Here is a 26,908-nt window from a genome sequence, read left to right as displayed (position 1 = left end):
TTGTAGTTGTTGTAGTCAGGACATATTAAAAAATGTTGACACCATTATTATGAAGTATTTGATGTGGCACCACCTGTGATTCAAACGAGCAGGCAAAGAATGTTGTTCTTATAAAAATGTGCCGTGAGTGAAAGCGGAACGTTTCACACGGAGCTTCAGTGAACATAAAGCTGCTTGTGTGGCTTATCATGCACGAGGAGCAGCTGTAACCTCAGGAGGTTGACGGATGAAGATGCATGTAAATATAAAACGGCATCTTAAAGGCTGTGCCTGCCTGCACGCTCTGTTCCTCAGTCTCTGTTCCTCAGTCTCTGATCCTCAGTCTCTGTTCCTCAGTCTCTGTTCCTCAGTCTCTGATCCTCAGTCTCTGTTCCTCAGTCTCTGATCCTCAGTCTCTGTTCCTCAGTCTCTGTTCCTCAGTCTCTGTTCCTCAGTCTCTGATCCTCAGTCTCTGTTCCTCAGTCTCTGATCCTCAGTCTCTGTTCCTCAGTCTCTGTTCCTCAGTCTCTGATCCTCAGTCTCTGATCCTCAGTCTCTGTTCCTCAGTCTCTGATCCTCAGTCTCTGTTCCTCAGTCTCTGTTCCTCAGTCTCTGATCCTCAGTCTCTGTTCCTCAGTCTCTGTTCCTCAGTCTCTGATCCTCAGTCTCTGTTCCTCAGTCTCTGATCCTCAGTCTCTGTTCCTCAGTCTCTGTTCCTCAGTCTCTGATCCTCAGTCTCTGATCCTCAGTCTCTGTTCCTCAGTCTCTGATCCTCAGTCTCTGTTCCTCAGTCTCTGTTCCTCAGTCTCTGATCCTCAGTCTCTGTTCCTCAGTCTCTGTTCCTCAGTCTCTGATCCTCAGTCTCTGATCCTCAGTCTCTGTTCCTCAGTCTCAGATTCCTCAGTCTCTGATCCTCAGTCTCTGTTCCTCAGTCTCTGTTCCTCAGTCTCTGATTCCTCAGTCTCTGTTCCTCAGTCTCTGATCCTCAGTCTCTGATCCTCAGTCCTCTGTTCCTCAGTCTCTGTTCCTCAGTCTCTGTTCCTCAGTCTCTGTTCCTCAGTCTCTGTTCCTCAGTCTCTGATCCTCAGTCTCTGTTCCTCAGTCTCTGATCCTCAGTCTCTGATCCTCAGTCTCTGATCCTCAGTCTCTGTTCCTCAGTCTCTGTTCCTCAGTCTCTGATCCTCAGTCTCTGTTCCTCAGTATCTGTTCCTCAGTATCTGTTCCTCAGTCTCTGTTCCTCAGTCTCTGTTCCTCAGTCTCTGTTCCTCAGTATCTGTTCCTCAGTCAGGACTCGCAGCGCCGTGACTCATTTCATGAACCTACAAGCGATCATGTAGAAGAATGAAAAGCTCTTCTTGTCGGTCCTGGAGGCTGAACTTGTCTTGTGACCAAATGCTTTCAAAGTGTGTGTGTGTGTGTGTCTGTGTGTGTGTCTGTGTGTCTGTGTGTTTCTGTGTGTGTCTGTGTGTGTCCGTCCGTCCGTCCGTCCTAGTAACTTTTCTTTTCTTTCCAGCTGCGGTGACATCGCCCTGCTGAACTGCACCGCCATCTTGAACACCAGCAACGAGTCGCTGACCGACAAGAACACGGTGTCGGACAGCGTCCACCAGCTCGCTGGGCCCGAGCTGCGAGACGAGCTGCTCAAACTCAAAGGTGAGAGCTGAAGAAAAGTTTTATTTTAGCTTCCCGGCTCCGGGAGTCGAGCATCCATACTGCAAAAGACATAATGAATGATAATGAGCTTTATTTGTGTGCAGGGTGTCGGACAGGAGAGGCGAAGCTGTCCAAAGGCTTCAACCTGGCAGCGAGGTTCGTCGTCCACACGGTGGGACCAAAATACAAAGCGAAGTACAGGACGGCGGCGGAGAGCTCGCTGTACAGCTGCTATAGGAACACGATGCAGCTGGCCGTGTAAGAACCATCAGATCCTTTGGCACATGAGTGGATGTTAAAGCGGGCAGTATTAATGTAATCAAAGACCTGTATAAACACTTCTGTGATCATCTGGAGAAGCAACATGTTGTTAACCGACATTCTTTTCTTATAGAGCTCAATATTTGTGCCTGACAGGCGCAAATAAACAATCATTTAATGAGCTTTCCACTTCTTAAAATGAAATAGACAGCAGAAATAAACATTCAAAAACACTTTCTGGAGAGTTGAGAGGGAAAAGTTTTATCTGTCTTTGAGTTCCTGGTGAAACCAGCTGAATGTATGAACTCATGAAAGATGTAACAAAGTAAAAGGAAGTGTGTCAGACGTGACGTGTGTCAGCTGTCTGATCATCTTCATATCTTATATATCTTTACTGAGACGCCGGGGGCTGGGCGGTCTGTCACGTTACGCTTTGATAGCTTGTATGTTGGTTTGGGTCCGAGGAGGCAGAGACGAGGAAGCGACTCGTGTTTTTGTTTCATAGTACCGCGGCTCTTATACATCTCGGCACCGAGAGTCACAGCGGGCTGATAGAGCGCTGGGTCTAACCTGTGGAGTCGACTAGATCAGCGCTGACTGATGTGCAGGGATCATGGCGTCTGCTCCAGGCCGTCAGTGTAGACTGGAGCTACACTGACTCACTATCGCCTCCTAAACATTACGGGCCGGCACCAGTCAGTCAGAAGATGTCTCTGCAACACAACACACAGACGTCTTTAACGTCAACACTGTTTCCTCTTCACACTCTTAGTTATGTGTTTGTCTCCTCAGAGAGCTGTCGATGGCGTCTGTTGGCCTCTGTGTGGTGAGCACGACCAAAAGAGGTTACCCACTGGAGGACGCTACACACATCGCTTTCAGTAAGACACACACACACACACACACACACACACACACACACACACACACACACACACACACACACACACACACACACAGAAAAACCTTCATCACGTTTCTTTTTCAGTCACATACTCACCATACAAACCTGACCCTCGTCCCACAGAGATGCACACACACTATTCATACTGCATAATTAGGTCAACAAATTACACAGGCAGACACACACACACACACTGCAATTATGTATGTCTGGCAACAACAAATGACATGTTCACTTTAAACACACATGATGACCTGACAAGATCATAATCTGATAACGGAAACATGAAAACATGAAAACATTTCAGATGCACACATTACAGCTCCAATGGTGTGTGTGTGTGTGTGTGTGTGTTTATAGGAACTGTGCGCAGGTTCCTGGAGAATCATGGGAACAGCCTGGAGACGGTGGTGTTCGCCGTGTCAGACACAGAGAAGGTTTGTGTCCCTTAAACTACGTTCACAGTCTCATGATGGGATAAGTTGACCAGAAGCACCAAATAGTTTAGTTCAGCCTCGTCTTTGGGTCTCGTAAAGGACCCACCTTCCTTCCTGCGCTGCAGCCTCTCAATGAGGACAGTGTTAAAGTGTTAAGCGGGCCGCCGTCTGCTACAGATATAAAGTCTTATCTTCAGATATATTCACACACGTGTCCGCTGAGCAGCTGCTCTCTTGTTCTTTGGAGACGGACCGTTAAGTTAATCAAATGAAATGACAAAAATCACCCAAAGAAAACAGAGGGTGATGTCATCGGCTAATCACGATCGGCAAGATGTCCGAACAGTCGCCCAGCTCCATCATCAAAGCACGTTTAAAGCGGTTCCACGCGGCCACGCTCGCAGGCAGGATGAAACGCGGGCCGGAACAGATTGAAGGCGAGATGTGACATTCATTCAGATGGAGATAATGGAGAACACGTTTCGACTGTACTTCCTCTGGAGCGTTCGCGGCGCTTTACTCATTTGTTCAGATGGAAAGTGACAGAAATAGAGACGCTGCTTGTGTTCGGGGGTTCTTGAAAGTTACAGGTAATGTTTCGCGAGGTGTTGAAACGCACGTCACTTTTTTAACGTCTTGATGATTCAGAGCCACGTGTCTGAGACTGAAGAGCACATGTTTATTTATAGGCTTTAATAAGAATGCTGTTATATGTGTGTGTGTGTGTGTGTTTCAGTCGGTGTATAAGAGGTTACTGCCTCTGTACTACCCTCGCTCAGAGGAAGAGGAGAAGGCCTGCCTGCCTCTCATCCCTGCTGACATCGGCAACTCTGAGGGTGAACCCGTCGTCCCGGAGAGACAGATCCGCATCGCAGAGAAACCCGGGACGGTTGAAGGTACCGGCAGGAGAAAGGACGCATGACGTGCTTTGATGTTAATCTATTTATAAGAGGAGGAATCTGTCTTTTCTTGTGACGGATGAGTTGAGTTAGCAAAATAAACACACAGGCATCATTTAAAGTTTTCTTCCTCGCTCGTCTGAGGAAAATCATTTGTTCTTTTCCTCCTTCAGTACAAAATGAACTGAGTGCACAGAAGAAGTTTCTAAAGGTTCATCATTTGACGGGTTGCCGTGTTTGTGTGAGAGATCACCAGGTGACTCGGCTATTTAGACAACCAGTTAGTGAACCTGTGTCAGAAACGCATCAAATATAACCCAAAGATGAAGTTCTGGACAAGGATTCGGTTCTGAAGAGCACAATGTGTTGAAGCCAAAGGACCAGGAGGAGCCGGGCAGCAACATCTTGTGTAAGTGGGTCAGTGGAACATCTGGCTGCCTGGATCCTCTATCGCACTACCTTCACACACAATCAGCGAGCCGTGCATTCCTGGAGGACTTTCTGTTTCCCGCTGTTTCTTGTTTGTGTCATCTGCACATTACAAAGCGTTTCAGTTTGGCGACCGGCGGACCCGACTAACACACATCAGCTGGTTGTTCTGCGTTTCTGTCGTTCTGCTCTGCGTTTCATTCAGCGGCAGGCACAGTGTTGCAAAGGAAACAAGACCTTAAACCCTCATGAACTGTATTTAGTTTGACCAACCTGAGCTTCTGCTTTGCTCTTTGTCTAAATGTTAGTTCTTTGGGCGAAGAGTAACACCAGCTTATGTTTTAGCAAGTGTTTTTGTGGTTTCGGCGTTGAGCCCCAACGTCTTGCTGGCGTGCCGCTTCAAATGTGTCTTTGAGGAGATGATCCAAAGCAAGCAGGCCGCCTGCGAGTGAAACCCAATAACAACAGGCTGATGTATACACACTGACAGACACGCATGCCCATTTGGATGTAGAGAAAATGTGGGGGCGAGCTGTTCTTTTAGAAAAATAAGCAGAAATAGACCTTCTGAGTTCATGACCTCTCCGGCAACGTTTACACACACACACACACACACACACACACACACACACACACACACACACACACACACACACACACACACACACACACACACACACACACACACACACTATGCCCTATGTGCTTCTAACTTTAGCTCTTGTGTTTGCTACCAGCAGCATCGTGACTTCATTAAAGTTAAAAGTCCAGTTCTCGTTTGTTTGTTGGTGCAGATGATCCTGAAGAGGAGAGTCTGGAGTCCGATCTGGGTCAGGTGGGGAATCACGCTTTCGCCCGGATGGAAGGTGACGTGGACAAACAGCGGAAACAGATCCTGCAGGGCCAGATGTCCGAGGTGGCCATCCAGAAACAACACCAGAGGAAGTAAGAGTCCAAACCCCCCCCCCCCCCCCAATTAAAGAAGATGCAAGATTGAGTTGAGTTTTGTCCCATGAAGACGAGCATTAGTAACATTAGTGTTGACATTTCTGGATGTATTTAGTAGGTACAGAAGGAAACACGGGAGCAAAGTGTGTGTACAAGAATGTGTTGACTAAGTTTTCACTGACAAAATCAAGAACAAACTAGAAATTGAATTTCTAAATGAAATAGTTTAGATTTGTATTCATGATCCTACTTTGAATTGTCTTTTATACGCATTTAAAATGACGAAACGATGAACTTTTCATCCGTCATAGCATCGATTATTTACAGCTCTCACACATTAATCTCTCTCCTGCCTTTTAAATGTTTACCAGACAAACAGTTTTAGTATTTCAGATGCATTTCATATCAGTTTTAAATGTTTCGTGTTGCAGCCATGAAGCATAAATTAAAAGCGCTTATCTGTGTTCCTCTCCTGCAGTTACAATCGCTGGCTGTGTCGGGCGAGAGCGGAGGATCTGTCGGACATCGCTGCACTGAAAGCCTTATATCAAACTGGTATGTGTTAGTGTGTGTGTGTGAGAGACAGTGTGTGTGTGTGAGAGAGTGTGTGTGTGAGAGAGAGAGTGTGTGTGTGTGAGAGAGACAGAGAAAGAGAGAGAGTGTGTGACAGAGAGTGAGTGTGTGTGTGTGTGAGAGAGTGTGTGTGTGTGAGAGAGACAGAAAGAGAGAGAGTGTGAGAGCGAGAGAGAGAGTGTGGGACAGAGAGCGTGTGTGAGAGAGTGTGTGAGAGAGAGTGTGTGTGTGAGAGAGAGAGAGAGAGAGAGAGTGTGTGAGAGAGTGTGTGTGAGAGAGAGCGTGTGTGAGAGGGAGGGAGGGAGGTATTGAAACTTTATTTTTTATGTGTGAAATATATAAGTTTGTCTGCCACCTCATTGAACACATCACTGGTGCGAACAGTCGTCTATTTATGAGGCGCATGTGCATCTCATTACCAGTAGGAGGCGGTGTGTTAAATCTGTTTTGGTTATAAGATATTTAAATCTTCCATTGCTTTGTATAACCAGAGAAATTAACCTTCTGACCCCATTTAAAAAAATCTTAAAAATACTTAATTGAAATAAACTGAATATAACGCTTTCTTTCTTCTTTCTGTGTTTCTTCTTACGAGGAGAATCATCACGAGAGTTTTTATTTACCAGTATATCGTCTCACTTGACCAGAGAAATGTGTTTTGTTTTTCATGGTCGTGCTTCATGAATGAAAGGATTTGTATTCTATTCAGGAAAAAGACAAACGCAGAACAAAACTATAAAGGCAGTGGGAGAGCGCAGACCTCCGCCAAGTTCCATAAGTGAAGACTAACGCGTGTTTCCAGCCTGTGATGCAGAGCGTGTTCTTCTTGGGTCCATGCTACACCCTTCGCTGAGTTTCATTAAAATTGTTGTCCTGCTGATAAACCAACAAGCAGACAAACGCACCAAAACCTCGTTGGCAGAAGTTAAATCAGTAACACACACACACAGACGGAGAACATGCAGAAAATGAAAGTTTTAACAAAACACAGCCTTCAGAAGAATTTCTCATGCACCACAGAATACAAACACCAAATAAGAACATCATCAGATGCACATGTGATGAGGCTGAGCTGCCGATGACTTCTCAGTCTTTTCCAAAGACATGTTGACACTTCTCTTTGTCTTTGAAAGTTCTCTTTCTCGTCTTAAAGTTTCTCATTTGAAGAGAAAAGCAACAAATCCTCAGGTTTTAGAAGCTGACATTTCTTTATTTATAGACTATTTAAATGAGTGATTATTAGAAAAACATAACTCTAGTCATCGCTTAACAGAAGAAGAAAAGAGCGCCGCCTCCAGTAAGTACAGTGGAGAATCTTTGTGGAGTTTAGTGCTAAAGCTGTGTGTGTGTGTGTGTGTGTGTGTGTGTGTGTGTGTGTGTGTGTGTGTGTGTGTGTGTGTGTGTGTGTGTGTGTGTGTGTGTGTGTGTGTGTGTGTGTGTGTGTGTGTGTGTGTGTGTGTGTGTGTGTGCGTGCGTGCGTGCGTGCGTGTGTGCGTGCGCGCGTGTCCTCAGGTGTGGACATGTGTGGCAGGACAGTCATGATTCTGGTTGGACGAAACATCCCAGTGACTCTCATCGACATCGAGAAGGTAAATATATTAGATACTAATTTCAAAAATAAAGTGTGTGTGTGTGTGAGAGAGATACTGTATTAACTTGTTCAAAATGACCATATATACCATTAAACCAGGTGATGACAAATAAAACAATAGACTGTTGAGAGGACTATAAAAGGCACTGCTCACTGATTTGGTGTGTGTGTGGTGTGCGTGCAGGCCCTGCTGTACTTCATCCACGTGATGGACCACATCACAGTGAAGGAGTATGTGATTGTTTACTTCCACACGCTGACCGGCGAGCACAACCACCTGGACTCCGACTTCCTCAAGAACCTCTACGACATCGTGGACGCCAAGTCAGTCTGACGGTTAACACTCCTCCTTACACTGAGATAATAGCCGCTCTTCTGCGCAGCGTCCTCCGGCAGCAGAGCTTAGATGGGACACAAAGTCTTCCTCCCTGTGCACACACAACGATTGAAAAAAGAAACTCTTTAACCTCTGAGTCACACAAGAGCAGGACTGCTCTGTGTTGCATGTTCTGGGTTTGCAGTCGTTTGGGTAACTGTGCCGAGCGGCCAGAGCTGCGTATCAAACATAAACTATGAGGCTTCTTCTTAAGAAACTTTACGGAGAGTCTCAGGAACGTCCTCCAGATGGAACAGGCTTTCACAGCTCTCTGGCGCTTTGGTTGTTTCTCTGTTTATAGTAATAGGACATTAAGTCTAACCAGGTCCAATATCTTAGTGAAAGTGCAACATTCACCTCCTCAGAGTCGAACCTGCTGCAGGACGTGATACATGTAACTCTTCTGTGAGCTTTGTCCCTTGTGTGGCCTTCTTGTGGATCTCACTCAGTCCTCCTTTGTGTATGCTGACTGCAGCTGCACTCGAGTTCAGATGCATTGTTCGTGCTGCAGCATGACACCGCCAAGGTTATAGTGTTTAGACTTTTGGAAAAGCACAGCGGGCTGTGAAACGCTTTTTGCTTTCTGGAAATCTGGCGGCCATATTTGGAACTGGAAACCCAAAGTTGGAGCGGGTTTTCGGGGGTGATGTATTTGCTGTGACTCAGCCTTAATCAGAGGGTTCAAAGTTGCAGTATTTCTGTATCAAATACTCGCCAGATGCAGTCCAGCAGTCAGACCTGGATCTAAATCAGTGATTTTAAACTTCAAGGCTTGTTTTTATTATTCTATCTTATTATAGCGCAACATTGCATCAATTTGTTCGCAGTCTGCAGTGAGAGTTACCATCGATGACTATTTTCATGAAGCTAAATAGATCCTCCAAATAAAAACCAGATGTTTACAGTTGCACAGTTCTGTATCATCTCCTGTAAAGTGCAAGAAATGTGTTTGAAATCATGCTCGAGGCGTGGAAACAGAGTCAGGTGATCAGATCGGCCTAAACAAAGCTTCAGGTCAGAGAAAACAAAAGTGAGTTATTATTCAAACGGTCATAAACGTCCATCGCATCGAGTTCAACTTTCACCTACACACAGCGCACAAACCTTTCCTTGTGCAATGAAGCGTCATTAATGCTAACAGAGAGATTATATATTATTTATAGCATTTTAGATCCTCTCACTTTAGTTTGAAGTGGTTTAGATAATACGTTGGTTATATCCTCTCTGAGAGTTGTACAACATAATAAATATCAACACGAAGGCACAAAACAAGATAAATGTGTATTTTTATAGCTTCCTTTGACCCCAAAATATGTTTAATTTTCCCGTCAAAGCTCTCCATAAAGTGTGTCGTCGGTCGTCTCTAACAATCCGTAACATTTCAGAGAAATATAGGTACTTTTTGCACAACTACAATATAATTCAAGTCAAATATACCGTATAGTTTCATTTAATAAAGAAAAAAATAAGGATATCGTGCATTTGTGGCGGACTGATGGATAATAAAACATTTGAAGGAGTTTTCTACTTTCTATTTTCTAGTAACCACGACCAACCAAGCTTCCTGTGTCACTGGGAAACTCCATGCAGTCATCTTGCAGCTTTTCATCCTCCGTGTTTCTCTATTCATTACTTTATGAGACTCTCCTTTCAGTCGCCACACCTTTCTTAACCTTTCACTGTCTGGAACATTCAGTCAATTAAGCCCTTAAGACTTTGACATGTAGGAACATATTCCTGATGTTTGCTCTTTATTTTGACACGATGCACGTGTCACCCGAAGGCTGAAAACGTAATCAGCTGGTTATTTCGGTCACACGGTGGAGAACTGGAGAGCTAACGAGAAGAGCGCTGGACGAAATGCAAAAGTATGAATGAAGACATTGAGCTTCCTCTTTCATCGGGCGGGGAAACCCCCATTCGGCTATAAAAGATAACCACGGGCCGCTTCAGTGCACGTTGGTGATTCTTCACAGGAAGTTGCAGCTCAGGGTTTTAATGCTAATCACCTTTTTTTAAATGTCAAGTTCCTCAAACGCTCCGCACACTTTAGCTTGGACTCATGGAAAGTCAGTATGAGAAAACGGACGGATTAGACTGAAATTAAGCGACGACCAGCCTGTAGAAAACACAGAACCTGTTTCTTCTTCAGGTTTGACATCAGTAGCTCTCTAGAGTTAGTCTAGTTTATTGTATCCATGATTTATTTGTGTTGTGTTTTTCAGCTCTATATCAACGTTCGAAAATCACCTGCAGCAAAAGCGTTATTGTGTACAGACAGAACTCTATCTTTGTAATGGTCCTTCGTGCTTTTAGCTTGTATAAAGTCGTCTTTGCAAAGACGCTGCTCAACCAGCCTCGCAATTCACAGGAAAGAAAGAGACCAAGATCCCTCAACAGTCATTGGTATAATAAACTGGAAGCTTAGCATGAAGATGTGTGCAGATTTAAACAGGAACAGGTTTCAGTGTCGAGAGCACAATCACGCCTCTAACAAGCTGTGATTAACGGGCGTGTTGCTTTATCAAGCTATTCTTCAAACCCCACAATAGAAACAGAAGATTAGTCTCGGGTTAGCACTGCTGGAATTGGATCAGGGAATTATGATCTGAACGCACTGTGGACTCACAAATCACAGTTTAAACCTCATCGATGAAACCACCGTCATGCAACACTAAATGGAAGATTTAAACATTTAATTCTTCTTTTTGTTGCGCCAGAACTATTATTAAATGTTAATAATACAATAGGTATAGAAATAGCCATTATTGAAGGAAAGAATAAGAAATATAACGGGTGATTACACACTTAAAGCATTGCGGGGCCAGGTGCTCCCAGTGGGAATCAAATGCATGTTTATTTATACGGCACATTTCAACAAGACAAAGTGCTTTACAAAAAAACATTAAAGCAATAAGAGAACAAAAGAAACACATTATAAAATGATATTTAAATTAAATTAAAAACCGACATGAGGATAGAAATGGAAAACAAGATTAAATTGAATGGAAAGCTTTGTAAGATATGAATGATTTAATAAAAGGCAGCAGAAAACCCTTTTCGTTGGTACACATGTGTTTGTGTTTCAGATCACATTTCATATCAAACAACAACTTTCATTTGTTTTGTTATTAAAGACTTACAGTTTCTACTTCTCAAGCAGTTTCTGCTCTCTTGGCTTGGCGAGTGCGGTGTCGATCTACACAGGCACTGATCCTGTCCAGCGTGTTCAAACCAGAAAGCTATTGATTTGCTGCAGATGCATTTTTGGCTGCAGACAATTTAACCAGCAGACTAAAGCCAAACATGAACACAAACGTTTCCAAATCTGTCTGGCTAAGAGGGCCGACGTTGGTTACTTTCTCCAGTAGACGGATGAGGTTGATCATTATTTGTGTGCCCTTACAGTGGAGCCCCACGTCATGCTGTAGTGACTCGTGATTCCCGTCTGAGTTAGTTTTTCAACTAAAAGATCGAGTTCCTCGCTCTCTTGGCCGGCTGTTTTTGTGTTCTATGAACGCTCGCCCCAGCCAGACCACCATGATGTGGCATCACAATGCAAACTGTGCTGCCATGAACTGAACTGCCAAGCGTCCGCTACCAGTGCTGAGTAGATTATAGATGACCTGTCAGTCTGTAATAACTACTTCAGGTTTGTTGGTCATAGATTCTCCCTGAGGGTATTGTGGAGCTGGATCATAACTCTCGACTGGCGGACAGTAGCTCCCATCTTCACAACAAGGAAGCTGACAGTGCTCCCAATTGTTAGGGAATCACTGGTTAAACTGGCTTTTACTGGTTTGGAGACCTCAGGATTGCATGTATGCTTGTTGCCATTGATGTGGTTTTCTTGCTTCATTGGACCGAGACCTCCAGCTCGCTCTGGTTTGCAGCCGAGTGTGAAGTGTCTGAGATAAGGGTCGGTATCTGCAGCTCATGCACCATGCCAGATGATGTTGAATTGTCCTAAGGTTCCCTTTTCATGAGTGATAATAAAGTGTGAGAGATTGACCGGCTGGATTAGTGCACCACCTGTGGTTTTGGCTGCGTTGAACCAGAACTTTTTGTGGTTTAAAAAAAAGATTTGTCTGAAGGTGTAGCTCTCCATTTACCGAGCTATTCCACCACTCTGCTCTGGCCATGAGCTCAGGGAATGAGATCATGGAGACGAGTGACTTAAATGAGTTTCCTTTGCAGGATGTTTTGGCCTTTTGGATTGTTTGAAGGGGGGTTGTATGAGGTACTTATCCATAGTCGATCGAGGCAGCGGCAACTTCTGTGTTCTGTCAGGTAAAATGGCTGTTTTTGTTAATGGAGTCTGGTGGCTTTGAAGAGAGCAGAGATAACTGGCGGCAACGTACTGCAACTGATTTTTAGGGACAGAATATTTCGTGCGTGCAGAAAAGAATTGGAAGATGGAAGATTCTGATTGAAGGTTTTATGGTCAGTTGAGACTTTGGACTGAAGTCAAAGCACTATGTCTGATGGAAAAACCTGACAAGACACATCATACCTTTTGTGAAGCGTGGTGATGTTTCTCTTCACAGGGACTGGGCCGATTGAATGGAAAATGGCTGCTGCAAAGTTCCCCCAAAAACCTGCAGCCCTGTGCGAGACATCGAGAAGATGTGCAGCCGGTTCACCTTCCAAACTAGACCCTAAACGTACCGCATAAAGAACAATGCAGTGGCTGAAGAATAGGAAGGTTAATGTCCAAGTCAGAGCCCGGACTGATGGCAGTAAATACATCAAAAGGTGGCTCTATGAAGTATTACATCAGGGCACGATCACTTTTCCAAACCTGTTCATTTATTTATTCCATTTTTATACATGGTCAGGACCTTAGTCAAATGTTTTAAAGGGTTTTGCTGTCTGCAAGTAAAGACAGATACTATTTGAAAGGCTGCGTGTAAAGCATAGTGTGCCGCAGATGTTTGTCATTTCTCCCTCGCTGACGGATGACGTGAAGTTGTGCTTTTTGGGACATCATCTCGCACCTCTGGAGAACAACTGATTTCATACACGTCCTTTTAAACTTTGTCATAGTCACACAACATGTTTTTCTTCTGAGTAGTGAATCATTGCTCCCTGTAAAGTGTTTTTCTTTTATTTATTGCAGGTTTAAAAAGAATTTAAAGGCCTTCTACTTTGTACATCCAACATTTCGCTCTAAGGTAAGAGTCTTGTCATGTTATTGTATATTCAGGCTTAGAGGATTACAAAAGGTTACAAAATACTAATTTTTTCTGAATATAGCTTGAAAGCAGCATAATATAACTCAATGCAAACTCCGTTAACCTTAGCTGTTAGCAATGGTGCTGCTAACGTTAACTAGCTCCCTCCTGCAGATTTCAACACAGATTTGTTGTTTACAATGTAGCACAACAACCATGCATGGCCCCCTCCTGGGCCGCGGTCATCTGTACTCTTTGACCCCCCCCCCCCCTGACGTCCGCTGCCATGACTCTTAAGTAAATGAATTGTGCAATTTCAACAAAACAAAGCCGCCCTGCAAAATGAGTCTGCTCCAGCAGCACGGTCATTTTAAATAGCTTGGTGGTTATGTGGCTTGAAATGTTTTATCATTCTTTCCTTGGACGAAGCTCTAACGTTCACAAGAGGAAGTTTTATCCAAAAATCAGCAGGGATGTCAATCACACTTTGTATTTAGAAGCTGATCCAGATGCAAAATCAAACCTCTAAATATTCTTCTAATATTAAACATTATTATTATTATTATTATTAATAACATATTTAGAGAATTGTGCAGCCTTGGCTGAGATATTCTGTCTCAATGCTTTCTGGTAAATATCTGTTTCTTTGCTGTTTACTTGAATTTAAGTACTTTTTGCTCCGTTTGCCAAACTTCTCCTTCGGGATCATTACAGGTTCATTAATCTTAATCTCCTTCTGTTGTTTGCTTTGGAAAGTTTGCTTCAGTTTTGTCTTTGGCAAGATTTAATATCTTGGGCAATCGAGATCAGAAGCCATCCTTTCTTATTCTCTCTTTCTTCTTCTTTTTACCGTCTCATTCCAGGTGTCAACGTGGTTCTTCACCACCTTCAGTGTGTCGGGGATGAAGGACAAGGTTCGCTACCTGGACAACCTGCAGCAGCTCTTCACCTGCATCAAACCTGAGCAGATCGACATCCCTCCGTTTGTCCTGGATTATGACGCAAGGGTAAGCACACACAAACACAGAGAGATGTCTGTGAAACATTAAATCAGTCATCAAAAGAAGGTCACACAGAGTAACCTAAAATGTGTGTGATTTGTTTACAGAGACGGTTCAGAGACTCAGTAGGAATTTTAATGTTTTCCCACTTTCCTAAAGTAAAAAACTAAAGCCCCTTCCCTAAAGTCCACTGACATCTGGCTTTGTCTATAGTGGTAAACGTTCAAATCGGCATTTGACATTATGAAGCCTTAAATCGTTATAAAATCGTTGCAAAACTCCATCTAGAAAGTACTTGGAAGTGTTTTTTTCATTGTGGACATGCAATCTGCTTACCTGACAGCAACAATACATTGGTATCTTATTACCTGAAGGTGCTATAGGTGCTTTAGGTGCTGTTCAGCCTCCAACAGGTGGTGTAGCAAACAATTGAGCTTAGATTATGGAACCGTATCCAATTAGTCTGGAAAACATCTTAAATTTGAAGCGAATGTTCCTGGTTTGTGATGCAAACTGCAGCTTTAAAGAGCTCTGATGACTAAACTTCTATACATGTCTGAGGTTTGTGTCTTTAGAATTTTCATGTCCAGTTATTTAGACGAAGATTAAACAATTCTGTGATCATGTTTTGATTTCTTATCAACTGGGATTCCTTTGCTTTTTTTTTTTTTAATGTATTAAACCTTTATTTAAAATCTCATTGAGACACGGGGTCTCTTTCTCAAAGTCGCAGACAGACAGGACATTTAAAACACAAGTCATGAAAGTGCCAAAGGGAAAGTATTCTCAGACTCTCTCCAGACGTCTTTGTCTGGATCTGACTCTGTGTTTAGACGTTGTGGTGGTCTGTAGTTGTAGCTGATAAACTTTTAAACGTGCGTCTCTTCCTGGGTTGAGTCTTGGATTCTGGAGGAGGATTGAGAAATATTCAGTCCAGTTGAGCCGTGACCTTTTAGCTCAGTTAGTCAGACTTTTACAGCAAGACTTAATTTGAATATTGATGACAGTTCAAAAGCACCATCAAAGAAAGTTAGCATGTCTGTTGCAGTTTATTCACATTGGGGGGAAAAACAAGCCTTCCCCCACAGTCGTGTCGCTGCATGTTGAAATTAATCAATTGTAGTCACTTGGACTGCACATGGGCTGAAATGGAAACAGTATTTCTGAGACATCTTGGATCCATCTATCTGCTGGTAGATGTGGCTGCTTAGGAGGAAGGTAGACCTGCAGGTTTGATGTATGGGGAGGGGTTTTTTGTTAGGCAATCTAAAAACCCCATGCTGTAAGATTGGATTTTGATATCATTTTTGACGCATATGGGAACTCATAAGAGGTTTCAGTTCATGGTACCTTTTTTTTTTTATTTGAGTCTCGCTGTGAACGTTGTGTGTTCCAGCAACACAACTCTTTACTTTGCATATGAACAGCATGTGGCATAACATTTGTTTTAAAATACACTTTGTCTGCTCAGCGCTGAATCATCACGGAAACATTTTGTAGGCGCTTTGTTTGAAGTCCCCTCGAGTATTTATTCAATAGAAGATGTTATGTTACTTGTTGTATTAAGGTTAGACTGACACTCGTGGCTCTCTTGGGTTTGTATAAAAGTTCCTACAATGACGAATTAAAGCTGATTTTAGATTGTTTTTACAATATATTCTGAACGTTCCCCTGGTAAGGGCAGGAGGAATAAGTGTAGATGCCATGCTGCTTAGTTTCTGTCTCTATTCCACTCTCTCTGCCTGTGCTTTACTTTTCCCCGTGGCTCCGCTTACTCATCAGGAACTAATTTTTGGGTCAACCTCAGTGTCTCTTGCAGGGAATTTAACAGTCAGTATGTGAACTGAATGGGCTGGCCTCCCTTGAGGCTTGTAGTACGGTGCATTTCCCTCCTTGTCAGCGCTGCAGCCAGCCGGTGAAACTGGGCAATAACATTCATATCAACACCTGTGTGTTGCTGTTACCCTGAAATAGTTTGCTCTGCTGGACTGAATTACAGTTCTGCTGGAGGCCAGGAAATAATTATTCCCTTTGTTCACTGAAACACTTACAGCACACACACACACACACACACACACACACCGCATCAAATACAAAATGCGAGAACAGATCATTACTTACCTGAGAAAGTAATATATGATTCTGTTTATAGAGCTTTATAGCATCAGCTCATTGTCGCTCTCGCTGCTCTCTCAGTGTTGTTTATGGTTACAGGAGGCACAAACAGAAAACATGCAGGTGAAGATATTCCCCCAGGAGCTAAAAGAGAAAGAATAACAGACTTATGAATGCTAATGATGCTCTGTAACTGCAGGATGTGTAAATAAGCATTAACAGTTATGCTTTAATACGTTAAAAGGTGATTTATATGTCAATGTTTTGTTCATATAAATCAGTTATTACAGGTTTAAAACGTCTTAAAGGGGGAAAACCGTGTATTTGAAGACTTAGTTTAAGAGCTCACACACACACACGCACGCACGCACACACACACACACACACACACGGAGTCCTCAGGTATTTCACGATGATATAATACAGCAGCAGTAACACTGATGAGCAGCGTGAGAGAATAATGACTTAATAACTTACCTGGAAAGTGGCATTGAAAAGTAAAAGCTCATATTGGGCTCCTCGTTACTGAGTGAGGGGCCGCTCAATGATACAAGAAAGAACAACCTGGCCTCCCTTGTAACGCAGCTCTGGGGTCGATCTGGATGTACTGGCTCTGCAGTTTGTCTCTGGCACCTGCGATCATTTTCAGATCTATAGCAGATGACCGAAAGTGACATTATTGTGTCTTTTCTTCTAATGCTCTGCAGGCTTTGCTCGTTGACGTTTGCCAAAAAACCTGCGGAAATTCTTTCCTTTCAACACTTGCAATAAGGAGTTTGTCACAGCGCACCACATGGTGTCACAGCGGGCCAGGCACTGCTTTAAATGTCCCTGCAAGCCGCGTTAGGGAGAAGTGTTCCTCATGACACACCCAAATATATTTATATATTCTACCCAAAAGGTTTTAGGTATTTGTGGTGAAATGCAGTTATACTGTGTGTGTGTGTGTGTGTGTGGTGTGTGTGTGTGTGTGTGTGTGTGTGTGTGTGTGTGTGTGTGTGTGTGTGTGTGTGTGTGTGTGTGTGTGTGTGTGTGTGTGTGTGTGTGTGTGTAGGTTGTATGTATGTGATATATATGTATATATAGTATATATATATATATATAATATATAGATATATATATATATATTAATATGTATATATATATATCATCTATATATATATATATATATATATATAATAATATATATATAATATATATATATATATGTGTAATAATGTGTATATATATATGTGTCTATATGTATATATCTATATATAATATATATATCTATGTGTATATATATCATATATTATATATGTGTTGTATATATATATATATGTGTATATATGTGTATATATATATATATATATATGTGTGTGTATAATATATATATGTGTAATATATGTGTATTATCTAGTATCTCTATGTGTGTATATATATATATATATATGTATGCTATATTATATATATATATATATATATATACTTAGTACTATTATATGTATCTAATTTATGTGATATATATATATGTGTATATATGATATATATATATATATATGTATATATATTATGTGTATTATATATTATGTGTATATATGTATATATATGTGTGTATATATGTATATGTATATATGTATATATATGTGTGTATATATATATATATATATATATAGATATATATATATAGTATATATTATATATATATATATGTATATATATATATAGATATATATATATATATATATATATATGTATATATGTATATATCTATATTTGGTTGTTTGTATTATATAGTCCTTTTTCTCTGTATTATATCTATATCTATATCTTCTAATTATTATTCTCTCTTATATATCTTCTTCTCTATATCTCTGTTGTCATATATATCTATCTACATATTATATTATTTCTAATTGTGTCTATCTATCTCTTCTATTATATATCTCTCTATCTCTCTTATTATATATCTCTATATATTATATATATTCTCTATATGTATGTGTGTGTGTGTGTGTATATATATATATGTGTGTGTGTATATATATATATATGTGTGTGTGTATATATATATATATATATATATGTGTGTGTGTATCAAATCAAATCAAATCAAATTTATTTGTATAGCCCAATATCACAAATTATACATTTGTCTCAGTGTGCTTTACAGACTGTACAGGTTACAACATCCTCTGTCCTTAGACCCTCGCATCGCACAAGGAAAAACTTCCTAAAAGAAACCCCAAAATTAAAGGGGAAAAAATGGAAGAAACCTCAGGGAGAGCAACTGAGGAGGGATCCCTCTCCCAGGACGGACAGACGTGCAATAGATGTCGTGTGTACAGGATAAACAACATAGTACAAATACAACATTTGACAGAAATTATGTTGTGTTGGAAAAAAAAAAAAGAAATAGAAAGTTTGGATGAATCCAGGAAAATGTCAATAAGGCTTCCCGGTGTCCAGCAGGACCAGGTCAGCAGGCGCTGTCACGATTCATGATCCTGACGTAAACTTTATCAGTGGCAACCTGCCACATGAGAGACAGACACTCCGGGGATGATACCCCGGATGGTGAGTTAGTAACATACATTTACATAAATGCATACAGATAGAGAGGGAGAAGAAGAGAGAGAGGGAGAGAAGGAAGAGAGCAGGGAGGTGTCCCCCGGCAGTCTAAGCCTATAGCAGCATAACTAGGGGCTGATCCAGGGCAAACCTGAGCCAGCCCTAACTATAAGCTTTATCAAAAAGGAAAGTCTTTAGCCTACTCTTAAATGTGGAGAGTGTGTCTGCCTCCCGAACACAAACTGGAAGCTGGTTCCACTGGAGAGGAGCTTGATAGCTGAAGGCTCTGGCTCCCATTGTACTCTTAGAGACTCTAGGAACCACAAGTAACCCTGCAGTCTGGGAGCGTAATGCTCTAGTTGGTTTATAAGGTACTATGAGATCTTTAAGATATGCTGGAGCCTGACCTTTAATTGATTTGTAAGTCAGGAGAAGGATTTTGAATTCTATTCTGTATTTTACCGGGAGCCAGTGCAGAGCAGCTAATACAGGAGTAATATGATCCCATTTCCTTGTTCTAGTCAATACACGTGCCGCTGCATTTTGGATCAACTGAAGAGTCTTAACCGACTTTTTTGGACAACCTGATAACAATGAGTTGCAGTAATCCAGCCTTGAAGTAACAAATGCATGGACTAGTTTTTCTGCATCATTTTGAGACAGGATGTGTCTTATTTTTGCAATGTTACGTAGATGAAAGAAGGCAGTCCTTGAGATTTGTTTTATGTGGGAGTTAAACGACAGATCTTGATCAAAGATGACGCCAAGATTCCTTACAGTGGTGCTGGAGGCCAAGTTAATGCCATCCAGAGCTTCTATGTCATTAGAAAATGCGTTTCGGAGGCGTTTAGGGCCAAGTATAATAACTTCAGTTTTGTCTGTGTTTAACATCAAAAAGTTGCTAGACATCCAAGTTTTTATGTCCTTAAGGCATGCTTGAAGTTTAGCCAATTGATTGGTTTCATCTGGTTTAATTGATAGATATAATTGGGTATCATCCGCATAACAATGAAAGTTTATAGAGTGGTTCCTTATAATATTGCCCAAAGGAAGCATATATAAGGTGAATAGAATCGGTCCAAGTACAGAACCCTGCGGAACTCCGAGACTGACTTTGGCTGTCATGGAGGATTTATCGTTAACAAGTACAAATTGAGATCGCTCAGATAAATAGGACTTGAACCAGCTTAGTGCGGTTCCTCTTATGCCAACACAATGTTCCAGTCTCTGTAGTAGAATGTCATGATCAACAGTGTCGAAAGCAGCACTGAGGTCTAACAAGACAAGAACAGAGACGAGTCCTTTGTCTGAAGCCAATAGAAGGTCATTGGTAACTTTCACCAGTGCCGTCTCTGTGCTATGATGAACTCTAAATCCAGATTGAAAAACCTCAAATAAACTATTATTATGTAAAAAGTCACACAACTGTTTTGCGACTGCTTTCTCAAGGATTTTAGCGAGAAAGGGAAGGTTAGATATCGGCCTATAGTTGGCTAAAATCTCTGGATCAAGACCAGGCTTTTTAAGAAGTGGTTTTATTACAGCTACTTTAAAGGATTTTGGTACGTAGCCAGATAATAAAGACAGGTTGATCATATTTAATAACGAAGTGTTAATTAAGGGTAAAACTTCTTTAAACAGTTTAGTTGGAATCGGGTCTAAAAGACAGGTTGATGGTTTAGACGATGAGATTGTTGAAGTTAGTTGGTTAAGGTTGATTGGAGTAAAACAGTCTAGATATATTTCAGGAGTTACAGATGTTTTTAAAATTCCAACAGTTGAAGTTAAGTCATTACCAATTGAGGTCAGGAGGAGATTAATTTTGTCTCTAATAATTATAATTTTATTGTTAAAGAAACTCATAAAGTCGTCACTACTGAGAGATATAGGAACAGAAGGCTCTGTAGAGCTGTGGCTCTCTGTCAGCCTGGCTACAGTGCTGAAAAGAAACCTGGGGTTGTTCTTATTTTCTTCTATTAAGGAAGAGTAATAAGCTGCTCTGGCATTACGGAGAGCCTTCTTATACGTTTTAAGATGATCTAACCAGACTAATGTATATTTATATATATATGTGTATATATACACATATATATATATATATATATATGTGTATATATACACATATATATATATATATATATATACACACATATACATGTATGTATGTACGTACGTACATTTATATATTTAAACAATGTGTATAAAATGACATTTAAATACAATAAAAAGCAGACCATCAAGAGTCAAGATATGAATGAGTTTGAGGTATAAGATAAAGGTTTAATGAAGTATAACATAAAGATATGTGTTAACTTTCTCCTTTATCTCAGGTGAATGGACCGTACCATCGCTCCCAGTCCTCCAGTCTGTGACGGGGTCGGACCCTCCCCCCCCCCCCCCCCCCCCCCACTGGGGTGACGAGATGGTGGAAGCCGTTCATGGACTTGGTGTTGCCCGTGTGCTCTGACCTCCTCCTTCCTTTAGTTCTCTTCCTGTCAAAAGGACGGTTTAACAGTCTGAGCCGACATTCTCTCGCCACAGACTATTGGTGGATCCGGTAATACTTCCTGGATTATGCCTTACACCAACATTTCTTCTTCTGCAGTTTCCCCTCAAACATCCGTAAATATGAATTTCCATGTCGAGCCTGACAGTTTTGCTCAAAGCGTTTTCCATCGTGTGGTCGTGTCCGACGTCCTCGCCCATGTCTCAGAGCATTGTCAGACGCTGGAGTCGGATGACGTCCGTCTGGGTTTCCACAACGTCGCTGGACGGAAGTAAAGCCCCCCCCTCTCTGCTCTCGGGGCACGTCAGGGGAGAGGAAACATTCCGTCTATGTTCGCTAAGATAAACATTAACTTCATATCTCAAAGTTACATTTATCCAAGAGTTCTTGTTGATCGCTTTGAATCCACTCAGTGTTTGGGAAAATGTTCCACGGTTGTTGGAAGTACTGCTGCTCGTTTTTCTTGCAGGAAGTTTTGTAATTTCTCACGTTATGGTGTGTCTGGAAGGCAGCAGGGACATATTTAGTTTTTAGTTTCTCACATAATATGCTGCCTTTTTTCAGTTTGCTGTAAATCGAATACTTTTTGTTTTTTTGGACTTTTGGTTGCACAAAAGAAAAGTATAATTTAGGACGTCCTCTGGGTCAGAACGTGTTCTTCTTCTGCAGCAGTGTCTGTGTAACGATGCCGAGCGTCCTTCCTGTCTGCAGTTATCCACCAGGAGGCTTTTATCCTCCCACTGCACCTACACATTGCTTACACATTGTTCTGCAATGTTACATTTAGTCTTGTGGAAGGCTGGCTGGTGTTTAGCTGCTCTGATATTCACTCTTAGTTTCAGGGTACAGATGTTTCTCCTCCTCTAACCAATGGAGCCATTCTTTTGTTTTGTGGCCTGTCTGTTAAAAAATTAGCGTTTTTCTCCTTATTTGCACATCAGCTGTTCTTTTTTTACAAAACACACGTTGTTTGATTTTAACTTGGACTACCAGACCGGACGGGTTTACTTCAGCAGTTGCACATTAAACATACTGAACTTTGAAAGCATTCCTGGGATTGTCTAACCCTTCGAGCAGTCGTTGTGCAGCAGCAAACTGTCTGGTACTTTAAGATCTATCATAATCACAGTAAGCGTATGTGACTGTTGGGAAGGATTCCTCGTGCACGTCGTCGCCCCGTCACTCAATCTGCACATCTTTTAAATCATTGCTGCTCCTCGTGGCGAAGCTGAAGATGTTCTCAATCCTGACACCGAAGCACGAGACGTGACGTTTACAGAGTTCAGCGTGAAAACTTCTTAAATTTCCATTTCTGTTTCAAACATTGTAATTTACATGTTGTTGTAGATCATCCAACTCCATTGCTGTACTTTATTTTAAATTGATAAACAATCGATCGATGCGTAAAGAAAATGCAAGCAGACTTTTAATCTTTAATGTCTTTAAATCTTGTTTTTCCTAAAAGGAAATGAGATTTAAAGACGAGTTGTTGACCATGTCAAGAATATGACTCCATCATGAAGACTTTGCTTCAGATAACATCCATTAAACATTCAACATTAACTGTGATTATGTCAGAATGTATATAAATGATGAGCCAAACTTTGACTTCCTGGAAATGTATATATATCTTTTTTTATGATTTCAAAGTGAAGTGTTGGGTTTGTTTTCCACAACTTCTGAGATTTACAGTAATGTTTTAATATATGCATATACACACTGATTAAAATGATGTTCCTCTTTGAAACTGTTTCAGATTGATATTTGAAGTCTCTGATTTGCGTTTTGTTTTTACTGGTATTCACAAATTGTTGCTTTTATTTTAAAGCGTTAAAAGATCCTTTTGTTCCCGGAAACAACTGCGATGGAAACCTGCGAGTCCAGAGACGAGACGGAGACGAATACGAAGTCATGTGTTGTGCATTTACAAAGTCTGTTTAGTAAATGTGTCTTTATACGGGACAGCGTGACCTTGCTGTGACTTTAGGCCACAAGGGGAACATCTAATTTTTATGATTTACGACTTTTTATTAAATGCTATACTTTGACTTTTTTAAACTTTTTATTACTTTTTCTTTAATGAAATACTATGACATTTTTATGACTTATGTCGTTATATAAAATGACTTTTTATATTTTTATGATCTAGTATAGTATATCATTAATATAAAAAATAAAGTCATAGTATAGCTATACTATGACTTTATTATTACTTCTTTTATGAAACACTATTTTTCTGACCTTTTATTTATTTATAAAATTACTTTATATTTTTTATGACTGTTTTATTTATTTATAAAATTACTTTATTCATTTTTTTATGACTTATTTATTTATAAAATTACTTTATATTTTTTTTTATGACTTATTTATTTTTTATGAAATACTATTTTTAGATTTTATATTTCTATACTATGACATTTTTAATGACACACTTTACAATTACATTTTTTATCAGCCCCTGGGTGAGTTTCCACTTTCCGAACCCGCAGCGATGGAGACACATAAGTGGCTGAATAAGAAGGATAAACAGCAGGTGTTGCACTCAAGAGTGTTTTATTTTTTTCCGACCGGTCTCACCTTCCCTCCGCAAAAAAAAAAACATGCTCATGTTCCAGGAAGTGAAGAAGTGGCCCGGTGCTGATTAAAAAAAAACGTCCAACCTGCATGTCTGCTCTCCGCTGTCCTCAACACCTCCCGTCTGTTCACCTGACAACATCCTGCTGAGCGCTCTGACCCTCTTTCATCATGTCTCATCTTTAGTTTTTTTAATCCCTCTATTCGTTCCACCTGGATTAAAGTGCTGAGCAGGGGATGAGGATGGGAGGATGCTGCTGTCTGCTCTGTAAATGAAAAGAAGCTGCAGTGAGTGGAGGTGCAAATCCATCTTTTATGGACCTCCCTCCATGACGGGAGGGGATTAGCCGGTCAAAACACAGAGGCAGACGGAGCAGGCACACAGGAGGTGTTCAGTCGCCTTCAGCCAGGGTTCAAATTAAAGTCTGAGCGGTGACTGTTATTGTAGAAGTACTTCTGTTGCGCATGTACACAGTGTGTGTAAAGGATAATGTAGACTGAAGCACTGTTGTGCACCAATCCTACAATTAAACTCGCAGTTTAACCCCAGAACAAACGTGCGTTGACGGGTCATGAACATGTTGTCTTCAGTGATTTTAAGTTATGTTAAATGTTTGTTGCCTTAATTATTTGTTGATGTTGCAAGAAAGAGATCAGACTTGATGTGACAATAAGGGGTTAGTTTAATCTCTTATTTGATTTCTGGAGGAGCGTTAGATGAGAAGAATAACACCACAGTCTGGAAACAGGGAAACCTCTCTGTCCAGTGGTAACAACATCTGCACCTCTAAAAGTCACTAATGCACATGTAGTTTGATTCTAGCTAGGCTAGCTGTTCCCCCCTGTTTCCAGTCTTTATGCTAAGCTAAGCTAAGCTAAGCAGCTTCATATTTAGCATCCAACTCCAAGCAAAGGAGCAAATGAGAGCATTTACCAAAATGTTGAGCTACAGTTGCATTATCTGTTCTCATCTGTGTGGACGCATCTGCAGAGCCCTCGTGACTCATCTCAGACTCTAACACAGACTGCTGTGCAGCTGTTTTACATGACAATGTTTCCCATAATCCTCTCTGCCTGCAGACCAGCATGGGCACCTGTGTGGCTGACGGGAAGGTCCGACGGCCCCCTCTCAGAAACACCAACACTGCTCTCTAAACAATCAGCGCAAAACTAATTACAACACAATGTAAAGAAATCTACTTACAACGTTGGACAGAAAGAAACCGAAAGCCAGAGTAGATTAGTACGTAATCTGACCCCGAATTATCTCTTTACTGTCAGAGAGAAAGCAGACACGCATCAGATCCAACGATCACAAACTGGCAGTCGAGAAAGAGGAAGATTTCGTGGTCACTGTTGGACAGATGAGACAGGAACACACTTACTGCTACAATGTGAAATAAACATATGTGGCCGACCAATATGTATCAACATGCCAGAACCTGAGAGACCAAGACACACACACACACACACACACACACACACACACACACACACACACACACACACACGCAGAATTGAATAATAAACGATCAAATATAGATGTAATAATTTCCAAACTTCACATGTTTTTATCAAACAAAATATTCTGATTTAATCCATATTTGTTGACGTTGCCTTTCAAAAACAGCATTTTTCTTGTGGTCAAAGAACACACCTGTATTAACAGTAACATAAATCACATTTATATAACCACAATAACAAAAACAATGTTTTGTTATTTTTCTTCATAAAAGCTTTTTCAAAAACCTCAATGGAAGCTTTGAATGTACAAAAGAGAAACATTTGCTGCAGCCCTACACACACACACACACACACACACACACACACACACACACACACACACACACACACACACACACACATGCATATACGTATATATGATACGTATATCAATCATAATGTTATGTTAATGTTACATATTACTATATTAAAGCCCCTTTGAGTTTAATTTGAGTTTGAAAGGCTGTGAATCACAACGACTCATCTGTTTCTTGTACAACCGAAGGTTCACACATTTGCAACTATTGACAAATCAACTAAACGGCAACAAAAATGAAATGAAATGCAGAATCCAACAAAGCAATGAAGGTTCAATTAAACATTTAAGCTCAGACTCAGCACCCATATGTGGACGCAAGGAGAGCCTGAGACATGAGCTCATCGCTCTGAGGTCTCAGCGTTTCCTTTGAAGCTCAGATTTAAAGCGTATTGTTTGACCTCTTGATCAAACCGATCAGGTCCGAGCTCCAGATGATGCAAAATTAGAAACTGTCCATATTAGTAATTAAAGCAGTACATAAAACTGAGAGGAATGTAGAAGAGCATCTGGAAGCTGAGTGACGATGCCAACGTTTTGTCGAGAGTGTGTTCGGTCAAGATAATAATAATAATAATAATAATAATAATAATAATAATAATAACTATAATAATACTAATATTATTATTAATAATAACAATAATAATAATAACAACAAGTATAATAATAATAAGAAAAACTATTATAAGAATAATTTTACTAATAATAGTAATAATAATAATATCAGTAATAATAATAGTAATACTAATAATAATAACTATAATAATACTAATATTATTATCAATAATAACAATAATAACAACAAGTATAATAATAATAATAAGAAAAAAAACAATTATAATAATTTTACTAATAATAGTAATAACAACAGTAATAATACTAATAATAAGAATTAATCATTTAAAAGTTATTATCAATAATAACAATAATAATAACAATTATATAAACATTACTAAGAATAGTAACAATAATGATAACAACAGTAATAATAATAGTAATACTACTACTACTAATAATAATAATAATAATATTAATAATAACAATACTAATACTAACATTATTATCAATAATAATAAGAATAGTAAGAATAAGAATTCTTATTCTTCTTATTCTTAT

General features: G+C 40.5%; 1 protein-coding gene across 2 annotated transcripts in view; it reads left to right on the top strand.

The window, feature by feature from the left end:
- Nucleotides 1–23,143, top strand: part of gdap2 (ganglioside induced differentiation associated protein 2) — a 28,251-nt gene extending 5,108 nt beyond the window's left edge. The window contains exons 3-14 of one of the 2 annotated variants that reach the window (XM_029459504.1): nucleotides 1,493–1,632; nucleotides 1,737–1,890; nucleotides 2,686–2,774; nucleotides 3,158–3,234; nucleotides 3,971–4,130; nucleotides 5,357–5,507; nucleotides 5,989–6,065; nucleotides 7,596–7,672; nucleotides 7,859–7,998; nucleotides 13,170–13,224; nucleotides 14,088–14,231; nucleotides 21,221–23,143. In XM_029459504.1, the coding sequence (XP_029315364.1) occupies nucleotides 1,493–1,632; nucleotides 1,737–1,890; nucleotides 2,686–2,774; nucleotides 3,158–3,234; nucleotides 3,971–4,130; nucleotides 5,357–5,507; nucleotides 5,989–6,065; nucleotides 7,596–7,672; nucleotides 7,859–7,998; nucleotides 13,170–13,224; nucleotides 14,088–14,231; nucleotides 21,221–21,262 (1,306 nt within the window). In that variant the 3' untranslated portion in view covers nucleotides 21,263–23,143. Of the gene's footprint in view, nucleotides 1–1,492; nucleotides 1,633–1,736; nucleotides 1,891–2,685; nucleotides 2,775–3,157; nucleotides 3,235–3,970; nucleotides 4,131–5,356; nucleotides 5,508–5,988; nucleotides 6,066–7,595; nucleotides 7,673–7,858; nucleotides 7,999–12,597; nucleotides 13,141–13,169; nucleotides 13,225–14,087; nucleotides 14,232–21,220 lie in introns of those variants that run through there. The other variant, XM_029459505.1, reaches the window with a different exon arrangement.
- The last annotated feature ends 3,765 nt before the right edge of the window (nucleotides 23,144–26,908 follow it).

The sequence above is a fragment of the Cottoperca gobio genome, chromosome 21 (genome assembly GCF_900634415.1).
Source record: "Cottoperca gobio chromosome 21, fCotGob3.1, whole genome shotgun sequence".
In the NCBI taxonomy this organism is placed as follows: Eukaryota; Metazoa; Chordata; class Actinopteri; order Perciformes; family Bovichtidae; genus Cottoperca; species Cottoperca gobio.
Note: the sequence above shows the minus strand (reverse complement) of the source record. Positions and strands in the feature narration are given on the sequence as shown.